General features: G+C 46.4%; 1 protein-coding gene across 2 annotated transcripts in view; it reads right to left on the reverse strand.

The window, feature by feature from the left end:
- The window catches only part of znrf3 (zinc and ring finger 3), a 262,802-nt gene that overhangs the window by 47,429 nt on the left and 191,488 nt on the right, over positions 1–23,885 (reverse strand). For both annotated transcript variants that reach the window (XM_078554010.1, XM_078554011.1), the window contains exons 3-4: positions 21,397–21,471; positions 2,288–2,419 (exon numbers count right to left, since the gene is read on the reverse strand). In XM_078554010.1, the coding sequence (XP_078410136.1) occupies positions 2,288–2,419; positions 21,397–21,471 (207 nt within the window). The remainder of the gene's footprint in view (positions 1–2,287; positions 2,420–21,396; positions 21,472–23,885) is intronic.

Consider the following 23,885-nt stretch of genomic DNA (forward strand, 5'->3'; position numbering starts at 1 on the left):
ACTACCCAGTGAAAATATTCTTTTGATCTTTAATTCAACTGATCAATCAAGCCAAGCAATAGAGCCTGTGGCAAAACAGTACATAAGAAAAGGCTAGGGCCTCAGCAGCAGCAGACAAAGAAATAAAACCAGTTCACAAATATTTTCAAACCTCCCATTTTCCATTTGGAAAAAAAAAAGGTGAAATGATCCCTTCTGTGGAAAGAATGAAAAACAACTCCCAGATGAAAAAAAAAGAAGCCAAAAGACCAGCATTGAGGAAGGGAGAAAGCTGTAAGCTCAATTCTGACACAGCTATTGGCAAAGTTGGAATCACAAAAGGCATGAAATTAAATCTGAGTAAAAGTATTCTTACAAAAGCATTGAGCTATAAATAATTCACAATAGGAACTGCAAAGATTAATGAGCTGTCATTTCTCATAAGTTGAGGGTGTTAGCTGAATATCTAAGGACCTTATTCTCTTAGCTCATCCATTTAATGTACCCTGTAAGGCTCCAACATGAAGAAGGAACTTAATTCAAAATATCCTTGATCACTGTGATCCACATTTTTTGCCTACACTGCCCAACAGCTCCCTCCCCGCCCTGCCGCTCCTCTGCAGGCTACTGCGTACCTTTCTCCTGACTTCAACTCTACGCTTCAACCTTTAGCTTCAAAAATGTACACCTTATGTGATGAAACCTGAGCAAAAATTAAATGTTGATCCCCAGGTATTTCTTTAAAAAAGAAACGTCATAGGATGGGACCCACAATACAGCAAACAAGTTGAAAGGAACTTTGATGAACTTTATCAGTCTGGATATTCCTGATGAATTTGTTTTGCATATTTTTGCATCAATAGTCACTGATTCATTCATTCATAGAACCAGCTCAACATTGGAATTCTTCCTGGTATCTTTATAATGTCAACAATCTATAGTGACCACAAGAAACCCATGTTCTGAGGAGCAGTTAAGGAACTGACTTGCTGCATACAGGAACCCATCATAGCATCCTGAGTAAATGGCCATCTCTTGATGTTTAAACCAGCAGCAAAACATCAAACAGGTTTGGTACTTTTCAAGTCATTTTCACCCTAAGAAGTCACCAGTACCCACCATTTAATTAGCCATTTTATATGCGCTGTAAATGTCATTGCAATCCACTACAATATCACAACATGGTGGCGATTTGAAAGAAGGCTCCATGTGGATGGGCATGTGGAATCCTGGTAGAGTGGTCAGTTCAGCTGGCATGGCCAGGTTTGGCTTGGCTGCCTCAACTGCAACTCAGGGGTGCCAAATGCATTGCCCATTCCCCTAATACCTCTTTTCCAAGATCGGTTCTTCAGCTAGCACTGGACCTGTGAGCATGTGGCCTAGGGGATGAGGGCTGCTGCGTTGGAGCTTTGCTGCTCAACATGGGGCTTTTGGGCTGGAATACCTCTGTACAGAACCAGGTTAGGCCAGCAAAAGTGTGCGATCTCCTTGGCCTGGAGCTTTTTGGCAGTGGAGAGATAGCAGGATGTTAAGGGTGGCAGAGTGTCTGCTGATGGACTGTGACTATCCAGAATCAGAGAGCTTCCTAAAATTCCGTATTAGCCTCAACTCCATTCCCCTCAACGACGGTCTGGAGGACACAGCCATATCATCAATTTAGATAATAGTTATCGGGTATGCCTATAGTGGGGAGGGAGCATGAAGACCTAAGACTCTTTTTTTCTATCTTTATCTTTTTTATTCTCTTTGGCTGTGATTTTGACTGTAGCAACATAGGTTGTTACATTGCTACGTAATTCTTTCCTCCTTTCTTGTTGGTTATGCACAAGCAATTGTACACACAACGAATGTTTGTAAGGATATTAAAGCTGAATTGAATTTTGGTGATGCCTTTATGACACTGGTGCCAAGGTGTGGTGGTGAGGAAGGGAGGGGAGGGGACTAGTGTTTTGCCTGTGGACAGCTGCAGACTCAAATTGGAGCCGTGTGGATGGATAATGATTCTGTAGTTTTGTGGATCAGGAAGAATTTATGTAGAATTAAATAGATGGGGCAGAGGCTGTGATGGGGCAAAATGTATATGTTCTGCAGAAATAGCAGACTTGACTTTTTTTTCCCAACCAGCTAATGTGGGCACTGATTGAGACAATTAAAAAAAAAATTGATACGTAATGGTGCTTGATTAGAGATAGAAATTATTTTCATAGGCACCAGGCATCCAGAAAGCTCCTCACTCACAGTCAAGCAGAATCGGGAGCATTGACCAGGACTGCAATGATGGAAATCCAGGTATTTTAATAATCCTTACCCGTGGTGGGCGATGTTGGATTCGTGCTCGTGCCACTTTCTGCTTGTTCACAATGTTCATTAATCTCACAGCGTCAACACCTTTGACATAAACCACAGGACGTTTCAGTGGATCTTCTGAGCCTTGATTCAACTGCAAAACAGAAGAAAGCAACATTAGTATGGCAAACGTAGAACGACATAGGATTTACAGCACAGAAACAGGCCATTAGGCCCAACAGGTTGCTGCCAATGTTTATGCTCCTCATGAGCCTTTTCTCACTCTCCTACAATCTACCCCTATCAGCATAACTTTCTATTCTTTATCTAATATAAAAGCAACATACTGCAGATGTTGGAAATCTGGAATCAAAAAAGAAAATGTCGGAAATACTCAGCATGTCTGGCAGCATTCATGGAAGGAGAAACAAAGTTAACATTTCAGGTCATGAAATTTCAAGAGAACCTTCAATTCCTTTCTTCCTCATGTACTTACCTAGCTTCCATTAAATGCATCTATGTTATTTGTTTCAACTACCCCATGGGGTAGCAAGTTCCACATCCTAACCAGACTCTGCTAATGAAATTTGTCCTGAATTTCTTATTGGATTTATTAATAATTATCTTATATTTATGTCTTCTAGTACCAGTAAGATAACTGTGAATTCCTGCATAACATAGTTAACTCTTAACTGCCTTCACAAGTGTTCTAGCAAGCCTCTCAGTAACATCAAACCACTCTCTTCTTCTTAGGCAGACCTCAGGATTGAGAATAGCTTGCTTCCACTCCATTCAACAGGCTCTGAGATGGCTGAAAAGTCCACTGTGCGATTTGCCGACTGCCGCGTAGGGGGGCAGGCGGTGCTTGATGGGTCAGGCAGGTGAGGTGCTTGGAAGTTTGCACGCTCTCTCTGCTGCCTCAACTTCACCTCTGACCCAGTTCTCCTGACGAAATCTCTCAATGTGCTCAGTCACTTCCTGAATAAACCTTCTCCCTTTTGGCTGCTGACAAGTCAGGGACTCCCATGAGTTGCTGGGGGTGTTTGATCTCTTCAGGGCTGCTTTGAGGACTTCCCTAAAGCGTTTCCACCGTCCTCCTGGGACTTTCTTGCTGTGACAGAGTTCACAGTAAAACAATTGCTTCGGGAGTCTGGTTGGTTTTGAGTGATTAGCACCTTGATGCTGGGCATGTTGGTTTAGAGAGGACGCTGCTGTTAGACCACCTTTCTTGCCACTGGATTTGGAGGGTCTTGCGAAGGCATCATGGGTGGTGCTTCTCTAGTGCTTTGAGGTGCCTGCTGTAGGTTGTCCAAGACTGCAAAGCATATAGGCGTGCAGGGATCACTGCTGCCCAGTAAACCATGAACTTAATCTCGGGTTTGAGATCCTGGTTCTCAAATATTCTTTTCCTCAGTCAGCCGAAAGCTGAGCTGGTACATTGGAGACGATGATGAATTTTGTTGCCTATGTTTGCCTTCGTTCAGGGGAGGCTCCCAAGATACAGAGAGTGGTCCACATTTTCCACGATCTTGCTGTTGATCTTAATCGGCGGGGAGGAAGTGTTTTGCTGTGGGAGCTGGTTGGAAGAGGACTTTAGTTGTCCAGGTATTTAGTGAAAGGCCTATTTCCTCATATGCTTTGGAGGAGGTGTTGACTATGACCTTGAGTTCAGTTTCTGAGTGAGTGCACACACAAGTGTCATTTGCACACTGAAGCTCAATGACTGGGGTTGGCGTGATTTTGGTTTTGGATTGAAGACGGTTTAGGTTGAACAGTTTCCCGTCTGTTCTGTAGGTTACCTCCACGCCTGTGGGTAATTTGCTGGAGGTGAGGTGCAGTATTACATCAGGCAGTTACCATGTGGACTGCAGCAGTTCCAAAGGAAGGCCCGCTACCAACTTCCAGGGAAACCAAGGGGCTGGGGAGGTGGAGTGGGGTGGGGGTTGCTGGTGATGGGGAGGATATTGGATGCAAGGACAGTAGTGGTGGCTCTCAGTGGGCACCCCCTTCCCAATGCCAGGTCCCTCAATCGGGCACTAAGTGCCTTTGAAAGAGGAACCTCTCCGTTGAGAAACCTGACAAGGTTTGCTGGGCATTCTTCAGGAGGTGCAGGAGACCCACCGGAGTTCGGGAAAATCCATGAGTTACCACCAAATCCCAGTGGACTCAGGGATAATGACCTTTAAGTGGTTTGTTAATGACCTTACTTAACCAGCGGGCATAAGCCTATTCTTGCAGCTGACCTAATGAGGGTCAGTTTTCCTGACGGCAGGAAGGAGATGTGCGACCTGCCCACCACCTAACCTGTTCCGGTTGGCTCCATTCAATGCAGCCCATTGTGTGCTATGGGTCAGGAGGAGATCAAAGTTCCTGAGAGCTGACTAAACAGCTGGAAATAACAGCATGGAGGCAAGACTGCATAGAGCGGGGAAAGACTGCTGAAGAGCTTAGAGAATCAACCAATTACAAATGTAATTTGGTAGCATAAAGAGCTGAAAAGCTCTTCAGAAAAACTCAGCCCCCTTAGATTAATCAGTGGACTGCTGGATGGTGTGTTTTTATGAAATTCCTCTGTCTACTATATTGATAGAGACATTAACTGGTTGGAAATAAATGTATGAATATCTCTACTAAAATAACAGAGTAAAATTTCAGAATCACATTCACACTCATTCATTACTATCCCATTAAGTCATTCCGGGGCCTAGAATTTCAGGGCTCATTTACACCACAACTGTCGAGCTGTTGTTACATATATTGCAAAACCTTAGCGGCATCGCAGACAGTTCCTTAGATTGAGGAATAATATTATTTTACAGGATGTGTTCTGTTTAAAATGCCATTCATATCAAACTAGAAGGCGAGCACTGGCAGCACTTCTGACTACTGACCAACGGCCTTGATTATAATTATATATGTGACAGCAAGTACTTCCTCAGACTTTGTACCCAAGGTTGTCAACTCATGTGGGACATACTCCTGGAGGTTTCATCACATGACCTCCAACAACCCTGCTCCCACACTTATCAATGGTCGATACTTGCGGCGCACCAATTGGAAAGAGAATAGACTCCTCATTGCATGATTGGATGATTCTAGACTGTCGGTCAAACAACATTTTATCCCATGCCTAATATTTTTTTTTAACTATTAAACAAAATATTAGAGGAACTTTTTTTTGGAACACAACTCTTTTTTGTTGCCCTTGTGATGTTTCTCAAAGGTTCCTTGCAATAGTGAACTGGAAATTAGTTTTTGATTCCTGAAGACTCCAGAACAATCCTGAGTGCTGACAACTCTATTAGTACCTCAAGTTCTCGAGGTGTGCTCTATATTCCTTCTCCTTTATTGGAGAAGATAAAAACATTGAAGGCTACCAAGTTTGTGATGCAACTCTAGGGAACATCTGGGAGCATTTTGAATTTCTATATTAAGAGTGGCGCATTCTGGTTAACATTAAGCACTTGCAGATTCCACAACTGTGAGACTGTTTACACTGAATAAAAAATTGACAATTGGGCTTTTACAGACCAATCAGGTTGCTACGCCTCCAAAATTACGTCAAAGGTCACTACACGACATTCAATTACTCCTAGCCCATCATTCCCCATCCAGTTCACAGAGAAACCATACACTATCCAACTCCCTGCCCATCTGCAGTGACACTCGCTCTATCAGTAACTCTTCCGGGTCATACTGGCACTCTTCTACCTCTTCCCTCTTCCGTTCAACTAATCTCGCTTCTCCCCAAGCCTGGTGCCATTCAGGTGTCCACTCATTCCTTACAATTCAAGTCGGGAGCTGCCCCTCCTCCCTCACCCCCGTCACCTGATCATATTGCACCATTCCTGGCTTCTGCTGTCTTTCCTTTCCACCTTACATTCTTCCCCTTCTCTCTCCCTTCAGTGCCATTCCTACCCAAGTTCTGTTTCCAACTGAAGTTCTGACTACTCCAATCCATAAGTGGGAATTCCTGTTCCCCTGAGAATTCCCTTCTAAAGTGTGCGGCAATTGGGATTGCTTCAAACAGCAACACAGTGTGGGTTGGCAACAGCACCGAGAAGAGAGGTGCCTGATCTGTGGTGATTCTTATCCGCACTTGCTGACAAGCAAACTAATGGTTAACATGTTTGATATCATAGTGCATCCCCATAAAAGTTAATTTGCTGTTTGTGCCTAGGAGGTAGCATCAGTTTAAGTAATAACTGTTTTTCTTGGCTCCTGCTAGGCATTATAAACTATCTGGAGCAGCTTATTCCTTAGAGCCATTTCCAGCTGAAAGTTAGGAGTTTTGAGGGATGGTGTATATCACTCCACTTTTTCTGAGATTCTACTGTGCAACAAGTATTTGGAGTGAAACACCAGAGATTGTTCCTCCATCTTTGGTGTAGACATAATGGGCTGAATGGCCTCTTTCTATTCTGTAAAAATTCTGTGATCTAAATAGTGTTAGACTTTATGAGAGGGCTATATTTTAAACTGTCTCTTTTAATTTAGGGTAAAATAGATTGCCTTAGAATGGGGGATGGTGTGACGTTGTACTGAACTCTGCCCAGCGACATAAACCCATATGATTTGGTTACCAGGTCAAAGACTATTGAAAGTCAGGTGCAAGCTCTAACATCTGAATACAAAAGTAGCAACAGTTGGCCTTGCTGTCCACAGACTCGCAGACTCTCCGAGGCAGAGAGACCAAAAGCAAATGCTTGCTATGCCAGGCAGGGGAAAAGGACTGCTTTTAGGTTAATCACCAAGCAGAGTGCTGGTGAGGACAGAACCGCTGTCTGAAGGAACAAACCTTGTTGTGGAGAGTTGAGGCACAAAGTAGGTGCCTCGCTGCTGGACGTCCATTCAACTACCCTCAGGAGATCGAGTGAAGAAGGCTTTGTTTAAAAGGGGGCTGGAAGGTTCACCCCGACGGGGTGGGGAGAAGACAGCCTGTTGAATTGCCGGGAGGCATTTGGAACTTTAAACACAAGACTATGCATCCACTGAGAATGCACCATCATATATAAACTCGGCACGGAGCTTTTTACGATGTTAAGAAGTTACTGGGGAATGCCTTTTCTGTAGTTTAGTGTTTTAGCTGCCCACTAGGTATTGTTTAGTTGGTCTCTGAAACTATGAAACCTGCCACTGTGCGTTGGCCAATGCACTCCACACCTTCAGCGGAGGTGGATATGTGGAGCCACATATACTGCTGCATGAAAATTGCTTCTAATCAGCACAATGAATAAACCTGCAGCTTTCTGCTTTAGCACCTCCAGGCAAGTTCTAATTCTGGTGAAAGCCAAATACTGTGGATGCCGGAAATCTGAAACGAAAACTGAAAATGCTGGAAAAACTCAGCAGGTCTGACAGCATCTGTGGAGAGAGAAACAGAGTTAACGAAAATTGGGTGAGAAATCCAGGGGGATCTTATTAGCACAGAACCCAGTTGGTACCTGTTTACACCCTTTCACTAAAATAACTCACTTGAGCTCCTGCACAAAGAGATCACAGGCCTCCCCTTGTGTCAACCCCTGTGACTGCTGGTGCTGCTGCTTCCATGATCTATTGGAAGCTGCAGCTCTCATGTTGCCATTGCGAGACTTGAGGAGTCAGCTCAGCATTTCCACTTTTAAACAGAGTTTCAAGCACAGTTCAGCAAAGGCTGAGGAAAATCGCACAGAATGATATAGAATCTATGGTACAGAAACAGATCACTCAGCACAACCGGCCCATGTCATCAGTTTGTTCCATACGAGCTTCACCCATCCTTCTTTATCTAACCCCATCAGCATATTCTCCTATTCACACAGAATCACACGGCGCAGAAGAGGCCCTTCGGCCCATCGAGTCTGCACCAACATGTGAGAAACACCTGACCTACCTACCTAATCCCATTTACCAGCACTTGGCCCTTAGCCTTGAATGTTATGATGTGCCAAGTGCTCATCCAGGTACTTTTTAAAGGATGTGAGGCAACCTGCCTCCACCACCCTCCCAGGCAGCGCATTCCAGACCGTCACCACCCTCTGGGTAAAAAAGTTTTTCCTCATATCCCCCCTAACCCTCTTGCCCCCCACCTTGAACTTATGCCACCTTGTGACTGACCCTTCAACTAAGGGGAGCAGCTGCTCCCTATCCACCCTGTCCATGTCCCTCATAATCTTGTACACCTCGATCAGGTCACCCCCAGTCTTCTCTGCTCCAACGAAAACAACTCAAGCCTATCCAACCTCTCTTCATAACTTAAATGTTTCATCCCAGGCAACACCCTGGTGAATCTCCTCTGCACCCCCTTCAGTGCAATCACATCCTTCCTATAATGTGGCGGCCAGAACTGCACACAGTACTCCAGCTGTGGCCTCACTAAGGTTCTATTCAACTCCAACATGACCTCCCTACTTTTGTAATCAATTGCTTTCTCCTTTGTGTGCTTCCTAGCTTTCCCTTAAATACATCTGATGAGATACCTCCCATTTTGCGATACTCAAGATAAATTTCTGTCCCTTGAGATAAAACACACACATAGTGAAATTGGTCTGAAGTGACAGTGAACCTCCAACGCCCCCCCCTCCACCTACTCAATTGACATCAATGGGAAAGAAAATCAGGAAGGTGTAAAGTTGTGCCTCCCCCCACCCCCACCAATTTGCTCGTGTTCACTCTATTGCAAGAAAAGACAAGCTGCTGCCAGATAATGAGCTTGAGTCATTTAAACTGGGGTGACACAGACTGCGAGACTACTGCACTCAACAGGTAAAAGTGCATTATGTGCATGTTCACACCTCACAGCTATACACAGTAGAATATCACAGCAGTGCACTTTGGATGACTGAAACATCCACTAATAGTGCATTTCTAAACCAGGGTCAGATTACAAAAAGTGTGTGTGCGTGTGTATGTGCGTGTGTGTGTGAATTTGTAGGGAGGCACATTCCGTGGTTAATGTGTTTGCCAATCCTGTTGATAGATTCCTGAAGCAATAATGTAAATTAAATTGAAATGTTTTTTGTTGCATCTATTGCACCCACTATAATTCTCAGAAAAATGATGCAAAGCAGGGTTGTTCTCTTGCCAAAAGGCTTGCCAAATGTTTTCACGACAACACCGCCATTCAATGAGCAGATCAACGCTTCCCAATCTTCATAAATATTTTGCATACAGACAAGAAGAGGGTGAGGCCAATTTTCGCAGCCGCTGCTGGGGATAAATGGACCCTGAAAATAGCATTTACTCACTTGCTGTCTAACATGAGCTAGTGCTCCAGCAACTGCTAGGGTTGACTTCAGTTGGGTGGCCAGAGCACATCCTTGTCCCACAGATATAGTCCGAACCTTTGCTAACCCACGCAAGACCCACCCCCCCCCATTCTATATGCCCCCCACCCCTCCACTGATCCTCTGTAAATTATTTTATATAGGCCAGCGCTTCCGTTAAAATAACAATGGAAAAGCATGAATACACTGATATTTGCACAGCATACTCTCAATTCCAAAACACCTCCTCCTAGCCTGAATCTGAGTCAGTTTTAAAGTGTATAAACCAATGCAAAAGTAACAGACAACAAGTTTGCCGATTTAGAGGAGCCAATTGTCCTTTAACCATTTAAATCATTCCCATACAGAAATGCCAAAACAATTTCAAAAAGAAAGGCTAAATCTTTGAAAACCTGTGTAAACTGTCTTTAATTTCAGCAATAGTCATTCTTTGGTGACCAGGTAAATGTTATTATAGTAACAAAACCAATGAGCCTTATCTATCGCTTCCTTTTCCTCAAAACTGAAAGCACTTTTCCCATCCGTAACATCAAAGAAGCTGGAGTTAATGATAGTTCTTGGGCCTAGCTATAAATCTTGTATTAATTTTCAACTGCTCATTGTAATTTAGCCCTGGGTCTTTGACTAGTTCAAACTGTTCCCTTCAACATTTACCATTCCTGCCCAGACAGCAATACCAGTGTTTACCTGGAGGGGTGGAGGGTTTTTCAACACTGGGTCTTACAAAGAAGCCAGAGAAGTGCACGGAGGAATGTGCAAACTCCAGGGTTTCTCGCAGCCCTGTACATTCCAGGACCGAGATCGAGGGGGTCTGAGAGACAAGCGTAGTGTTTGGTCTTTTTTTTATCTTTTGTGATTGGCGGGGTGGACAGCTCTAGCCTTTTTTTTCAGTGCTGCACATTCCTATTTCATATCTTAAGAAACACAAAAGGGAAACGTTTGCAAATGCAATCGATGTTTGCTCTCTGGGGCGTACGTTTATGTAAAAGCCAACTCCTACAGCTCAGTCAAGAACCTTCATATGTGATGTTCTTCTGATGGCTAAAAATAGGGACCAGGAAAGATCTCTGGCCTCGATCCCTGCTCTGTGCTGGGCTTGGTGGCTGGCTGTTGGTCCTAGTGCCATGGATGGAGGCGGGAAAGCTCAGCCAGGATGGCCCTCCCTATTTCTCACTTCTTTCTCACTGTCCAATAGGCCAGTGATGCCACCTCAAATGCTCGGATAGGATGCCACGTTGCTCAGGGTCGGGGTCAAAGAAAGCCTCTTGAGCGAGCTACCGAGCATGGGCCAGCACCTGGCAAACTGTACCCCAGCATGAGTTTGTTTTAGGAGAAGAGCAGAGACAATTCGGGGGCAAAAAGTTTGGAAGTGATTTAGTCAGGAGCTGGAAACATTGGTCCAACATGATGATGTTGGGTCAGTTCCTCAGTTAACCAATTTCTCTGCTCTCATGAGCTGCTAGAGCAGTTGTGGCAATCAGTGTGATTTTTCAGAATGTTTTGTTTGGGAGCCCATTCAATGCAAGGACAGACAGACATGCTCTTGCTTATCATTGAGAGGAATTTCACCCTTTATTCTCCTTGAGTTCTTTACCCAAAGGCAGGTCCGACCCACAGCACCACAACCTCCACCCTGGATAGAGCAAGGAGGCAGGTCCTGAATCCACCCCAGCTAGAACAGGAATCTAACCCTGTGCTGTTGGCACCGATCTGATCCACATCAAGCGTCCAGCCAACTGAGCCACTTTGTGACGACGCCTGCAACTTTTCATGGAACTGCCACCTTATGATAGGAATTCCTTTTGAAATTGCTTTGTGTGGAAACACAATGAAGACGCTTACAAAATCCCTTCACTTTTTCAAGAAGAACATGGGGGCAGAGGTTGACCCTGTGAGATCGTGTAGGACAGGCGATCGTGAGTTGGCAGTCTCTTTTACATAGCTCCTAATTTGTTGAAGTCTGTGGAAATAAAAATCACCAGCTACCATTTTACACTATCAAAATCTGCCCTTATGTTTGGAGCCTCGATCAAAATGCCGAACACAGGAAGCCCTCACAAACACATTGCCAATGTCTCTATGCAAGCTGGTTGAGAAATCCTGTACTCATGCCTGGAAACTCAATGTCTGATAACACATCTATACACAAGGTTCAGGGGAAGAAAGTCCCTGCATTTATACAGCGTCCTTCACAGCTTCAGGATGTTCTGCAGCATTTCACAGCCAATTCTGTACTGGTGAAGTGCAAAGGTGTCACGGTGCACTAACACAATGCTATTACAGTAATTCATGATGACAGGAGGTTAGAGCTAGTACCAATAGGAAACTAGGTCAGGAGAGAGTTCCCTAGTCTGAGATGTAGACTGTTTCGGAGCCAGCTTGCTGTAAAGTGTTACTGTTCTACAGGTGTGATGAGGATCAGACTGCTGATGTTGTGTTAACTCAGGCAACTGCTGCTTACTCAGGATTACGTACAAGAGACAATTGAAAGATAATTGGATCATCCCCGAAAATGCTGATGTGCAATTAAGCCACCCTAATTCCAAATATTGCTTGAAACATTGACGCTGCGCTGTTCATTGGCTGCATGCATCAGCAGGGGGCCCTACATCTTCTCAGCTCCTTAAGGGTAGTCTGCAGATCTTAAAGGTGGAATGGCATAATGGCTGGAACAAGTGCAGAGAGTCATGCAGGGAGTGAATCTACCCTGGAAGATATTAAGGAATAGTACACCTTACTCACCTACCAACAATCTATCAATCAGGACTCCACTGCATCCTCACACACTTAAGACTGCTGGAAGAATCACAGCTTGTGTCCAGCTGCCAGCTATTTAACCATGACAGCCACGTCAACCAACAGATTGCCCTACACTCACTGACACACTTCTCCCTTTCTTCCAGGACAAGATGATGCAACAGGGACTTACAGGAGAAGGGCATCAGTGCATCAGTCCTGACCCCCAAGGACGAGGCAGTGCTAGCTATTATGTGGCATCTCATTGAGGCCATGGCCAGCAGCGGGTATGAAACCATTGAAAATAAACCCATCCTTGTACTTTATCTTCTTCTCACATCCCGCTTCCCCCAATCTCACAATCTTACCTGACCTACAAGTTGTACATGTGAGCCTCTTGCTTTCTTTTCCTCCCCTCACCACAACCCTACTTTGTCCCTTTTACCTTTCAGATACCTAAGAAGTGCAACCTAGCCAGGCAGCAGAGGACCACAAAGAAGAGAGTGATGATGAAGACACACAGTCATTTTGGTTCATACTCGAGGCACCGGCTCAGAAACTAACATGGCATGTACCTGGGAAAGAAAGCATAAATGTAGAATCTTCATGTGGTGAGACATTGGGCACTAGTGAGCTGCAGCCAGGGCAAGGGGTCAAGGATAATGCAGATGCCAGCACATTGGAGGGTGAGGTCACACATGAGTTCTGTGGCAGAAGACTCAATTGAGGACTTTTAATGGGGCCACCTACAGAAGGCGGCTGCTGGGTTTACAAAAAGAAATATTTGGTGGATTGGGGAGCCTGCCAGAAAGCCTGTATCCAATATCTAGGAGCATGGAGAGTTTAGCATCAACTTGGCAAAGGGTTTTCCGCAGAGATTAGAGCCGATCCTTTCCGCCAACTGCATGAGCAAATTTGTGGAACCAACCGTGATGCAGTATTTGGTGGCTGATGTCTCAGCTTCCATTGCAGCATGAACAGCATCCACCCAATGAGTTAAGTGCTGAGCTCAGACTGCTGCCATCATGCTGTCATGGCACTCATACACTCTAACAGATCTGTTCCCTTGGAAGGCTGTGGATATGACCACCTATCTTCCCCTCTTCCTTCTCACTCTTCCAGCAGCTTGTCCAGCTTGGCGTGGCCTCTATTCTCCATGTCATGCTCAATGCCATTGGGACACTCATATTTGGGAGCAACTGGTTTGTGAGAAACCCTGAAGTTAGCAAAAAATCCTTCAGTGCCTTCCACACCACTCCCTCTAGAGTTTTGGGACATGAAAAGTGCCAAACGTTTGTAGAATCATAGCAACAGCTGAAAATCGCTGTTTAGCAATGAGAGGCCTTGATACTTGCAGAATCATAGAATTGTACTGTACCAAAGGAGGCCTTTCAACCCAGGAAGTCTGTTTGGTTGAAGAGCAATCCAGTTAGGACCAGTCTCCCTGCTCTTTCCCCAAATTTGTGCAACTTTTTTTCTCCTTCTAGTATTTATCCCCTCTGGGCAAGGGCCATGGTCATAGAATCAGAACTAAAATGCCACATTAGACAGAACATTAAACAGCTTTTATATCGGTCCTGTTGTTAATTTGAATTTTAGGCGACTTACCCATGAGTCGCTTGCTGATGTTTATCCTGTTAAGTCTGGTGCCTTTATCCTGACTGATGCTTTTAGTGGGTCCCCAGGGCTCAAAGGACAATCAGGGATATGGAACAAAGGTAAGTAAATGGAAGTAATATACAGATCAGCCATAATCATATTGAAAGGCAGAACAGGCTCGAGGGGTTGAATGGCCTACGCTTAATCCTTTGTTCCCATACTCAAGTATTTTACTATGATTGGAAAACTGAAGAAAGTATACCCCAGAGGTGAAGCACATGTCTGAATATGAAATATTCCTTTGGATAAAGAGCCTTCAATAAAGCCCAGCAATTTTTAACAATCCTTTAATGAAGCTCTGCATTTCCAAAGGATCGCACAATTTAAATTTTATCTCAACAATAAAATTCTTTGAACACAGGGTCAGTCACTACGTAGCGCTCTAGGGCAGGGGGAGTGGGGCGACAGGAAGGTTATTCCCTTGTGGAGTTCGAAAACTCATGTGTATTGTAGGAGTTGGTTGCTGCTAACCTGTGCCTTAACTTGCAGAGTCTCTAATGGCATAGTAAGTCAGGGGATGTGTGTTTTGTAGTCTCAAGAGCGTTATTCCACGAACCGAACGATGCGTGTTGTTGCTAGGGTACAGATGTGCTTGAATCGGCAGATCCTTTTTTAGGCCACAAAGTTCTCAGTTTCAGATCAGAAGAAACCAGCTAAGTGATGACTGACTTTCTTTCCCCATTTGTTAATACTTTTTATACCTTGTAGCATGACAGACTCCAAATTTTCATTTTTTTGTATGTATAATATGTAAAATAATCAGAAGCGTCCCCATGGAACTTATTGACAATGCTGTCCTCATGGGTGCCTACCATGACAACATGTATTCTGAAGAGTTAATTTAAACAAAACTGATATTGGCAATAAAGAAGCGAAAAATTAGTAGTACTGTAGGTACATGGCTTGGTGACCTTCAAGAATGATAAATAAGCAGTACGCTCAACTTTCTAAACAGGCCGAGATGTATAAAGGCAATTCCTTATAAGCTAAGACTTCTCAAAATTACCAAATATTTAAAAAACAAAAATCTACTCTGAATGATTTAAATCAGTGAAGCACTTCCCAGTGAAGCATTAACCAGAAAGTTATCAGGGCTAAAATGGTTAGGCTTTGGCTAGGCCAGCTGGCGTTGACCAGGCTTGTATTCCCTTGGATATAAAAGGGCAATCAAAAGGGCAAACTAGTTGAGGTTTTTCAGATGATCAAAGGAGTTTATAGGATAGATAGAAACTATTCCTCTGGGGTTGGCGGACATCAGAACAAGGAGACATAACCTTAAAATTAGAGCTAGGTTCTTCAGGGGGGATGTCAGAAAGCATTTCTTCACGCAAAGTGTAGTGAAAATCTGTAACGCTTTCCCCCAAAAAGCTATTAGGGGTTAGTGGGAGTGGGAATTCAAGATTGTAAAACAGAGATTGATAGATTTTTGTAAGGGAAGGCTATTGAGGGTTATGGAACCAAAGCAAACAAATGGAGTTAAGATACAGATCAGCCATGACCTAACTGAAACAAAAACAGAATTACCTGGAAAAACTCAGCAGGTCCGGCAGCATCGGTGGAGAAGAACAGAGTCGACGTTTCGGGTCCACACGACCCTTCAACAGACCTAACTAAATACCAGAACAGACTCCAGGGTCTAAAGGGCCTCCTGTTGTTCCTAAGCCATGCAAACCAAGGAAGTCTCCAATTTGAACCCTAGCCTTTGTTGAGTTGGGTACTCTAAGTCAGGTTGGTGGTAGGAGTTTGGGGGAGGTTCCTTGGGGAAGAGGAATGCAATTTACTATGTTTCTCCATGATGACCTCTTCCAAGTGAGATTCACAATTCCACACTTGAAACCCAACCCGACTTAAACGGTGAGAGGTTGGGGGCACGGGGGCAATGGGGGAGATTGGCAGGATAAAGTCAAATATTGTGCAAAGGACAAAAGCACAAACTCCAGAATAACAAGGCAGAAAGAACAATCATTTAAACATCACCTGCTATTCCTTTGGGTAAGAATTCATCTGTTTGCTATGTGTAGTGACGTGATAAAGGTAAATAGTGAAAGATTGTTTCCAATGGCTGGCAATTACAACAGAGTATAAAGCCAGGATTATCTCTAAACAAGATTGTCTTTTTCCCACACAGTGGAATATTTGAACACAGGATTCTTTACTATGAGTGACCGCTGAGGCAGAGACTATGGCCGGAATTTTTCGGTCCCATTGCTGTCAGGTGTCATGGTGGTTGGGAGGCGGCAGGGAGATAATATGGCGAGAAGGTCAAAAATCAGTTGTACACCGTCGTGAAACCAGTTTGTGATCGTCCGCTCCACCCGTCAATGACGGGCTGCGTTTCCCACCGCCACACGTTGGGAACGTCATTTCAATACGTTTCATCTAATTATAAGCCCTGCTCGTCGGAATCATCCCCCCCACCCCCTACCACACCGAATCTACTGCCCGCAGCAAGTCACTTCTTCCCGGCTGGCTTTCAGTACGGTTGCAGGGCCAAGGGCAGACTGGAGGGTGGGGAGCAAGTCAGCACAGGCTGAAGGAAAAAGTCAAGCACATGCCAGCGAGGGGGCAGGGGGGATGAAGGAAGTGACCGCATGCTCGAAAAAGCTTGTTAGAAGTGAGCATTCTTCCACAGCTGAGACCTTTTAGTTGCAGCTCCATTGACATGCTTGGAGTCGGGCCTCTGAAGCTTTTCTCCCCATTCAAGCAGCGCAAAAGCATGAAAGTGTCACTAAACGCTCCAGAGCTTTTCACCCCTCGGGCGCAGGCAGCAAACTAAAGTGCATTTTAGGGAGGCAGCAGAGTAAATGGCCGACTGGACAAGTTGTAGAATCCCCTTGTGAAAAGTGGCCATGGCGCAGTCACTGGTGGAGACGCTCACAGCCCCTTGCAATGTCTTTATTAAGGTTTGGACCAGTATCCCTCATGGCTCAAACTAACAGCACAGCCTTACAGTGCAGGTTAGGGGAATGCCTGCGCCTGAGCTGAGAGCACAGCATGCAGTCCAATGGGCAAAGCTGCAGCCAATCGGTCAAGTGGAGGGGGGCAGAGGTGGATGGGGTTTCGGACAGCCAATGAACGCGCTACATACTGGCGTTCCAAGTGGTGGCCAACACTCGCCTGCGTGTGTGAAGGGGCCGTCAGGCTTAACCAAGGGAGGTTCTTAGGACACATATGCTAACCCACGCGTTTTTCTCTTTGATCCTGGAGGAGGAGAACATCAGGGTCATGGAGCCTGGTGATTTAGCGGTATGCCTCATGGCTTACAGAGAGCAGAGAGGAAGAAAGGGTCGGAGGCGCCTGGCTTGGCAAAGGGAGGAGCAACTCTCTCAAAATGTGGATGGCAGGGCCTGCTGCACATGCAGCTGAAGATCCACAGTGAGCCGTCGCTCATAGGCACTCACTAGATCCAGGGTCTATAGATGGTGCCTGTCATTCCTGCAGATGACTGAGAACCAGTGTTGCCGAAGACTGCACATGTCAAGGTAAGTGGTCAGTCATATGTCATCTGCTGCAGGATTTGGCGCCACGGGGACTTGGAGGACATCCTCCAGTGGCCGTGAAAGTGACCATGGTGCTCAATTTTTACACCAGTGGCTCCTTTCAGGACTCCATCACAGGCAACATCTTCGTGAAGGCACAGAACTTTGTGCATTTCGCCCTGGATCAGGAAAGCCAGGAAGCAAGAGCCCAGGAATTTGCGGTGAGGTATGGTTTTCCATGGGTGCAGGGTGCCATTGACTACACTCACGTGACGCTTAGATTTCCGTGGCAACAAGCAGTCAGCCGCAAAGTCTTCCACTCACTGCATGTTCAGCTAGTGCTCGACCACCACAAACGCATCCTACAAGTCTGTGCACGATTCCCAGGAAGCACCCACGACTCTTACATCCTGAGCAGGTCTCAGATCGCTGACATCTCTCTGGGTCCATAGAGGCTGCAGGGTTGGCTCCTGGGGGTCAAGGGCCACCCACAGACGATGTGACTGATGACGCCCGTGCGGCGGCCTCAGACTGCAGCAACGAGGCTCATGCTGCGACCCAGACTTTGGTGGAGCAAACGATTGGCATACTGAAAATGAGATTCCAGTGCCTTGACAGGTCCAGTGGAGCACCGCAATACAGTCCACTGAGGGTGTCGCACATTATTGTAGCTTGCTGCGCACTCCATAACCTGGTGCTGCAACAGTGGGAGGACCTGGCTGAGGAGGAGATGGAGGAGCTGCACGTAGCCTCCAATGAGGGAAACATCGAAGGGGATGCTGAGGTCCTCGAAGGTGAGCAATCCGGTGATGAGGCCATTGCACTGGCCGGACAAGGCAGGCACACTCAAGAGGCCCTCATGGCCACAAGATTCTTGGAGGATGCTGATGAGATGCAGTGAGGACAATCCTGACATCCTCACCTTACTTCTGTGAACATTTGACTCCTGTGTGGCTGATGGCAGCACACATATCCTCAGTGCTCAGGCTCATGTCATGGAGACGCAGTGGAGGCCCTAATGGTCGCTCGATTCCAGGAGAATGATGATGACATGCAGTGAGGACGCTCCATAGGTCTTCACATTGCATCTGTGAACATCTGACTCCTGTCTGGCTGAGGGTAGCTCACTTGCGCTTTGGGATCAGGGTCATATCATGGAGGTGCAACCATGAAACTTTAAATGCGCCTGATCCTTTGTCCGTCTTCAGCACCTGAGCCCTTCAGGAGCACAACGTCACTGGTCACAGATGCTGAAGAGATGGGGGCCAACCCCACCTTAAAAATGCTGAGAGTGCTCAGACTGAATAGCGGAACTCTGTGACACCTGCCCACAACATTCTGGCAGCAATGACAAGCTCCATCGAGGTGCAGGCATCACGAATGTGTCCAGGGAGTGTGAAGCCAGACCATCACTTTGGTCTGAAGGTTACACACTGCACAAAGAGGCCCTGGACTGAGACACCTGCCGTTATCCTGTGCAGGTACCAAGGTCTCACATCCAAGTGACACGAACACTGCTCATCAGAACAAGGAGCCACAGGCGAGGAGACATTCTTGGGAGTTTATTCACAATTGTGCATATTAAGTACAAGTGATTAACGCCGTGCCCAGGCTGTGCAATTACATCTTCTTAACCTTCCTAACCCTGCCGCTATATCGTGGTGCTCCCCTGACACCAGGTCTGATCACTGCTATGCCCTGTCTGCGATGATCTTCGTGGGCGTCCTCTGGAGGCCTGAGACCTGGAGGGCCTCGGCCTGCTTTCGGGGTCCTGCTGTATGACAATGGCACCCTCCTCATCCTGTGAAGCTGGAGCTGCTGGGGTCACAGAAGAGGGCATTCGGATGGGTCAAACACTCCTGGAATCCCCTGGGTGGATGGCCCTGGGGTGTACGCCTGCTGATCCTCCTCCCTATGGTGCTTGAGGGCCCCTTGCTGTCTCCTTGAGGAGCGGAGAAGCTGGAGTGAGATCGAACGGTCCCTAGCCCCTTTCACATTGACAGTGTTGGAGGCTAACTATGGCATCAGCGATGAAGTTCAGCCCATCCAGCAGTGCAGAACTAATGACCTGGACCAAGGTCTCCATGGCGGCCGCCATCCTACCAGTGTTGACCTCTGTGCGTTGGTATGCCGGCGCTATCACCTCAGACTGAAGGCGGATGGACTCCTCCATCGTGCTTTACAATCTGAGGAGTGCAGCGGACATCCCTTCCTGATGATCCCGAGCTTGCCTTTGCAGCTCCAGCAACTGAGGTATGACCAAGTCTAGAGACTCCTCATCTGACTCGGACTCAGTAGATTTATGGCCTCCAGCGGTCCTCCGAATGCCGGTAATCTGGGAGATCCCTGCCGCTGCCTGCTGAGGTACAGATTGTATGCTGTGCTCACCAAATTGTGATCCTGAGGCTACTCTAAAGCTAGATCCCACCGACACGTGTCTCTCTGCGCTGGTGGAGGGTGTGGGTGAGCACTGTGATAGGCCTTCAACAAGGGTGTCATCAAAGTCTTCTTCTGAGGTGTCTTAGGGACTTCAGTTGAGGACCTGGCTCGTGGACCCCCTTGGCTACTTCCCAGGTGTGCCTGCGAAAGCAAGGAGAGATCATTAGTGCATGGCAAGGGACTGTGGAACAGGAGAAGTGACTCACAGCATGGTTGTCTGATGGATGTTGCAGTGCTGGATTCTCACTTGATTGAGCACCACTGACCTCACTGTCAGCACTGGAACAGTCCAGATCGTCACCAGTCAGCTGGATGGCTCTATTTTCAAAGTCAATGAGGACCTTGATCTCAGGCATTCCTCCACCAGTCTGCGACCTCTACCTTTTGTTGTGTGCCAGCTTGTCCTGCATGAAGACAGATGGAGGGAGTGTAAGCAGGATGCCGGACAGGCCAGATGAGGATACCTGGCATGTGTGGGTGGTGAGTGGGGCCATGGACGGGATGAGGACATGATCCACAGAGCAGCTGAGGGTGTGTGTGAGAGAGTGAATAGTGATGTCCCTTGCACTGGCAGTGAATGAGCTCCCTGTGGATGTGTGATGAGTTTGTGAGTGTGAGTTGAGAGTGATGAGAAGAGTGACTTACCCTGGCGGAACGGAGGAGATCATTCATCCTCTTTCAGCACTGGGTGGCTATCCCCTTTTGCAGGGTATTGGCACTGACCACCGCCTCCCATGCTGGATTTGTCACCATGCTTACTGGTCTTCGCCCAGAGCGGGGGTAGAGGGCTTCACAACGGGCAACCACTGCATCCAGTAGGTGCCCAAGGGAGGCACTGCTAAATTTGGGGGCAGCATGTTTCCTCCCTTTGGCAGCCATGACTTTGCAGCAGCTTCTGATCCCTCAGAGAGTGCTGGCTTTAAATATGGTGCCCAGGTTACTGATGGCTTGAAGCGACAGCGGAGCAGGTGAATCAAAGGCTGCCCCACCAGCAATCCGACATGGTTCCTAGGAATGCATTATTAATGAGATGGGACTCACTGGGAATGGGACGATACAGCGCGAAAACCCACTATTGCGGCCGGCGGGTAAAACGTCCTTTTTCTCCGCCCTTTACTGCAAATCTGGGATGATTCTGCCCTACAACATAATTTAAAAGATAATTGGAGAAATATATGAAAAGGCAGTAGATAAGTGATATAGGTAATGGTATTAGAGTTGACAGTTTCAGAACTAGCAGAGGTAAGAGCCCAATGTGCCAAATGGAATCTTTTCTGCACTGTAATTTTCTATGATTCTATCAAAAACACTAGTCCTCTGGTATTTCTTGTAAAATCATATTACCTTTCCATATTAGGGTAGCTTTTCACTTCAATAGGAATGAAAATAGGCAGAGCTGTAGAATGTGCTGCTGATTCACTTGTATCCGTTTCACAATATCGCACAAAGTCCATAGTGACCAGAGCAATTGGCACCATTCGCTGCTTTGCTCCTTAGCTCTAAAATGGCCTAGCAAACACCGTACAGGTCTACGCTGAGAATCTACTCCATACCTGGTCAATGGCATCTGGGTTTTCAGATACATCAAAGATGACAGCTGTTGCTCCTCTCTGGACTGCCCGCTTAGCCTGCAAAATCAAGTGCAAGATTCTTAATTACAAAGAACATTTCAAACTAACAAAAACTACAGTAAGCACACAAGCGATATTGTTTTCTCCAATACAATGCATAGCACACTCAGTAATATTTTACTGGGCACAATAGCCAGAGCACTTTTCAGAGAATACAGGCTGCAGAAGATAAATATTTACATCCCTTCTCTCCCCTACCCCAAATTGTTCACACCTATATACACCTTGATTTGGTTTGGTAGACTGTTGAGTTAAATGTGGTTGATTTGTCACCAAAGTGTTACAAGATTACGGGTTTTAACAGTAACACACCATCTTTAAATATTGCCCACTGTCTCCCTCATAACACGTGTCATGCAGGGTGGAAAAGCTAAATGAGTAGCCTGTTGGATGGTATCCTGAATAGTGCTTTGATACTGGATGCCAGGAGATACTCGATATGGGTACGGGATGACTCTCCAATCCATCTTCTCTCTCCTCCCTGTGAGGAAACACTGGGCCCCATGTTCAATTATTCCACATAGAGCCAATGTTTAGATTTCAGAGTTTGGCATGGTTGGCAGAGGGCAGGAATGGAGATTGTGAACTTTAACTCTACTAGTCCATGGATCAAATTGGTGCCCTAATGCCTTTCCGAGCATGTTATTCTTGTCCTCTCCCCAAATTTTCTCCCCTTTTAGGCTTATGCTGGTTTCTGACCCCATGGCAACCAATAGCCCTCTGGTGCCTTGCCATGCTTAACATGTGTGCCTTGACAAGAAGTGTCATCGAGGAAGTCCAATCATGCCTTCATCCAATGTTTACACAAATACACATTTGTCTATGTAAAAACACTTCAAAGCAATTAATTTTGCGAAATGTTTTGGCATGGCATTGAGAAATGCTCCAAGGCCAGAATTTTATGCGCCCCCCACCCCCGGCCACCAAACTCCACCCCCCCCCCCCCCCCCCCCCCCCCCCACCACCACCCACCCTCCCCCACCCCCCACCCCCACACACAGTGGGTTCTGAGGCGGCGGCGGCAGTGGTGGTGGGGGAGTAGGTGGTGGAGGCATGAAACTACATGGATGGGATTCCCTCCAGGTTACCTGGTCACAATTTTACACTGGGGTGGGTAAAGCTTTGGATGGGAAGCCTGCTCTTGCCCCAGTTAAGGCCTTTAAATGGCCACTTAAGCACCCCTTCCTACCCAGCCTCAATTTTTAGGCTGGCAGGCAAATGACAGCTCAGGGGGGGCAAGTGAAAATAAATTAAGTTCGATCTCGGGCAGGATGGTGGGGGTTGCCTGTATCAGAAGCCCCCTTGGGGGGCACCCATGCCTTAAGGCCTGGTGACCTCCGGACCTCTCTCCCCTCTCAGCCTATCCTCTGATCGCCTCACTCGCGACACCCCAGACCTTTCCTTACCTGGGACCCTTGCCACTTAACTGCCGTTAGTGCTAGGCAGCTCCACGCAGTGCCTCTTCCGGCCACTGCAGCACTGTGCCTGGAGGGACTGGACAGCTGCCAGCCGATCTGATTGGCCGGCAGCTCTCCAAGGTGGAACTTCCTCCTGAGTAAGGGGTGGAAGTCCTGCCTTATGCCAATCAACACCAAGCCCCTGCCATCCTGAAAGTTCAGGCGCAAGTATTATTAAATTTTTCTTTTGTCGGTAGTCACTAGATAGTAGGCAGGAGTGGAAGGCCTGGTTTAATGCTCCTCTCCTCACCCCCTCCCTCCACGAGCAATGGGATGCTGTGGCCAACAGTGTTGGCTGAGATCAACCAATTTAGCATAGACCCAGGATAGGTCCAATCTGTGACTCAATTTCACACTGCGCACTGCATTTACCAAGAGAGAATAGGGGGACAAAGGATGAAAGTATTTCATCAGCGTTGAATTGCAGCCAAGGGATAAACCATCTATTTGTGACATCTTTTGTTCATCAATCACTGGAATTTGTTTTTTTCCCAGTTCTCTGAAGTCTAGAAACCATTTCAGTGTGAGGTCTGCAACTCCCCTCAACTATGGAAAGAACTGTTTCCTACTATAAAAGCTAAAATATCCTAGTGGGGCTGCTTATCTCAAGCATGCTTATCATTGGGCATTCAGCATTTGAAAAATCAAAAAAATTCTGCTTCCAGATTCTGGCAACACAAGGCACCACTCAGTCTAGTCATATCGAAATGGCATCATAAAATGAAGGAAGGTATTAGAGGCTTTCTCAAGGTATCATGCTGGTAGGCCCCACTAAGTACATACGCTTGTAATTCAAATACCATCAGGCCTTCTAATTCAACACAGAGCATTCACTATGTCATTTGAAAATGCCTGTGGAAATAAAATGCCACTACTCCTTCCTGTTCAGATGAAATTCTCTGAAGTATGTTTTCCCTGCCTCAGCCACTCTCATTATTTGTGGTAGTTCCCTGC

Source organism: Cetorhinus maximus, chromosome 12, assembly GCF_964194155.1.
Source record: "Cetorhinus maximus chromosome 12, sCetMax3.hap1.1, whole genome shotgun sequence".
Lineage (NCBI taxonomy): Eukaryota > Metazoa > Chordata > Chondrichthyes > Lamniformes > Cetorhinidae > Cetorhinus > Cetorhinus maximus.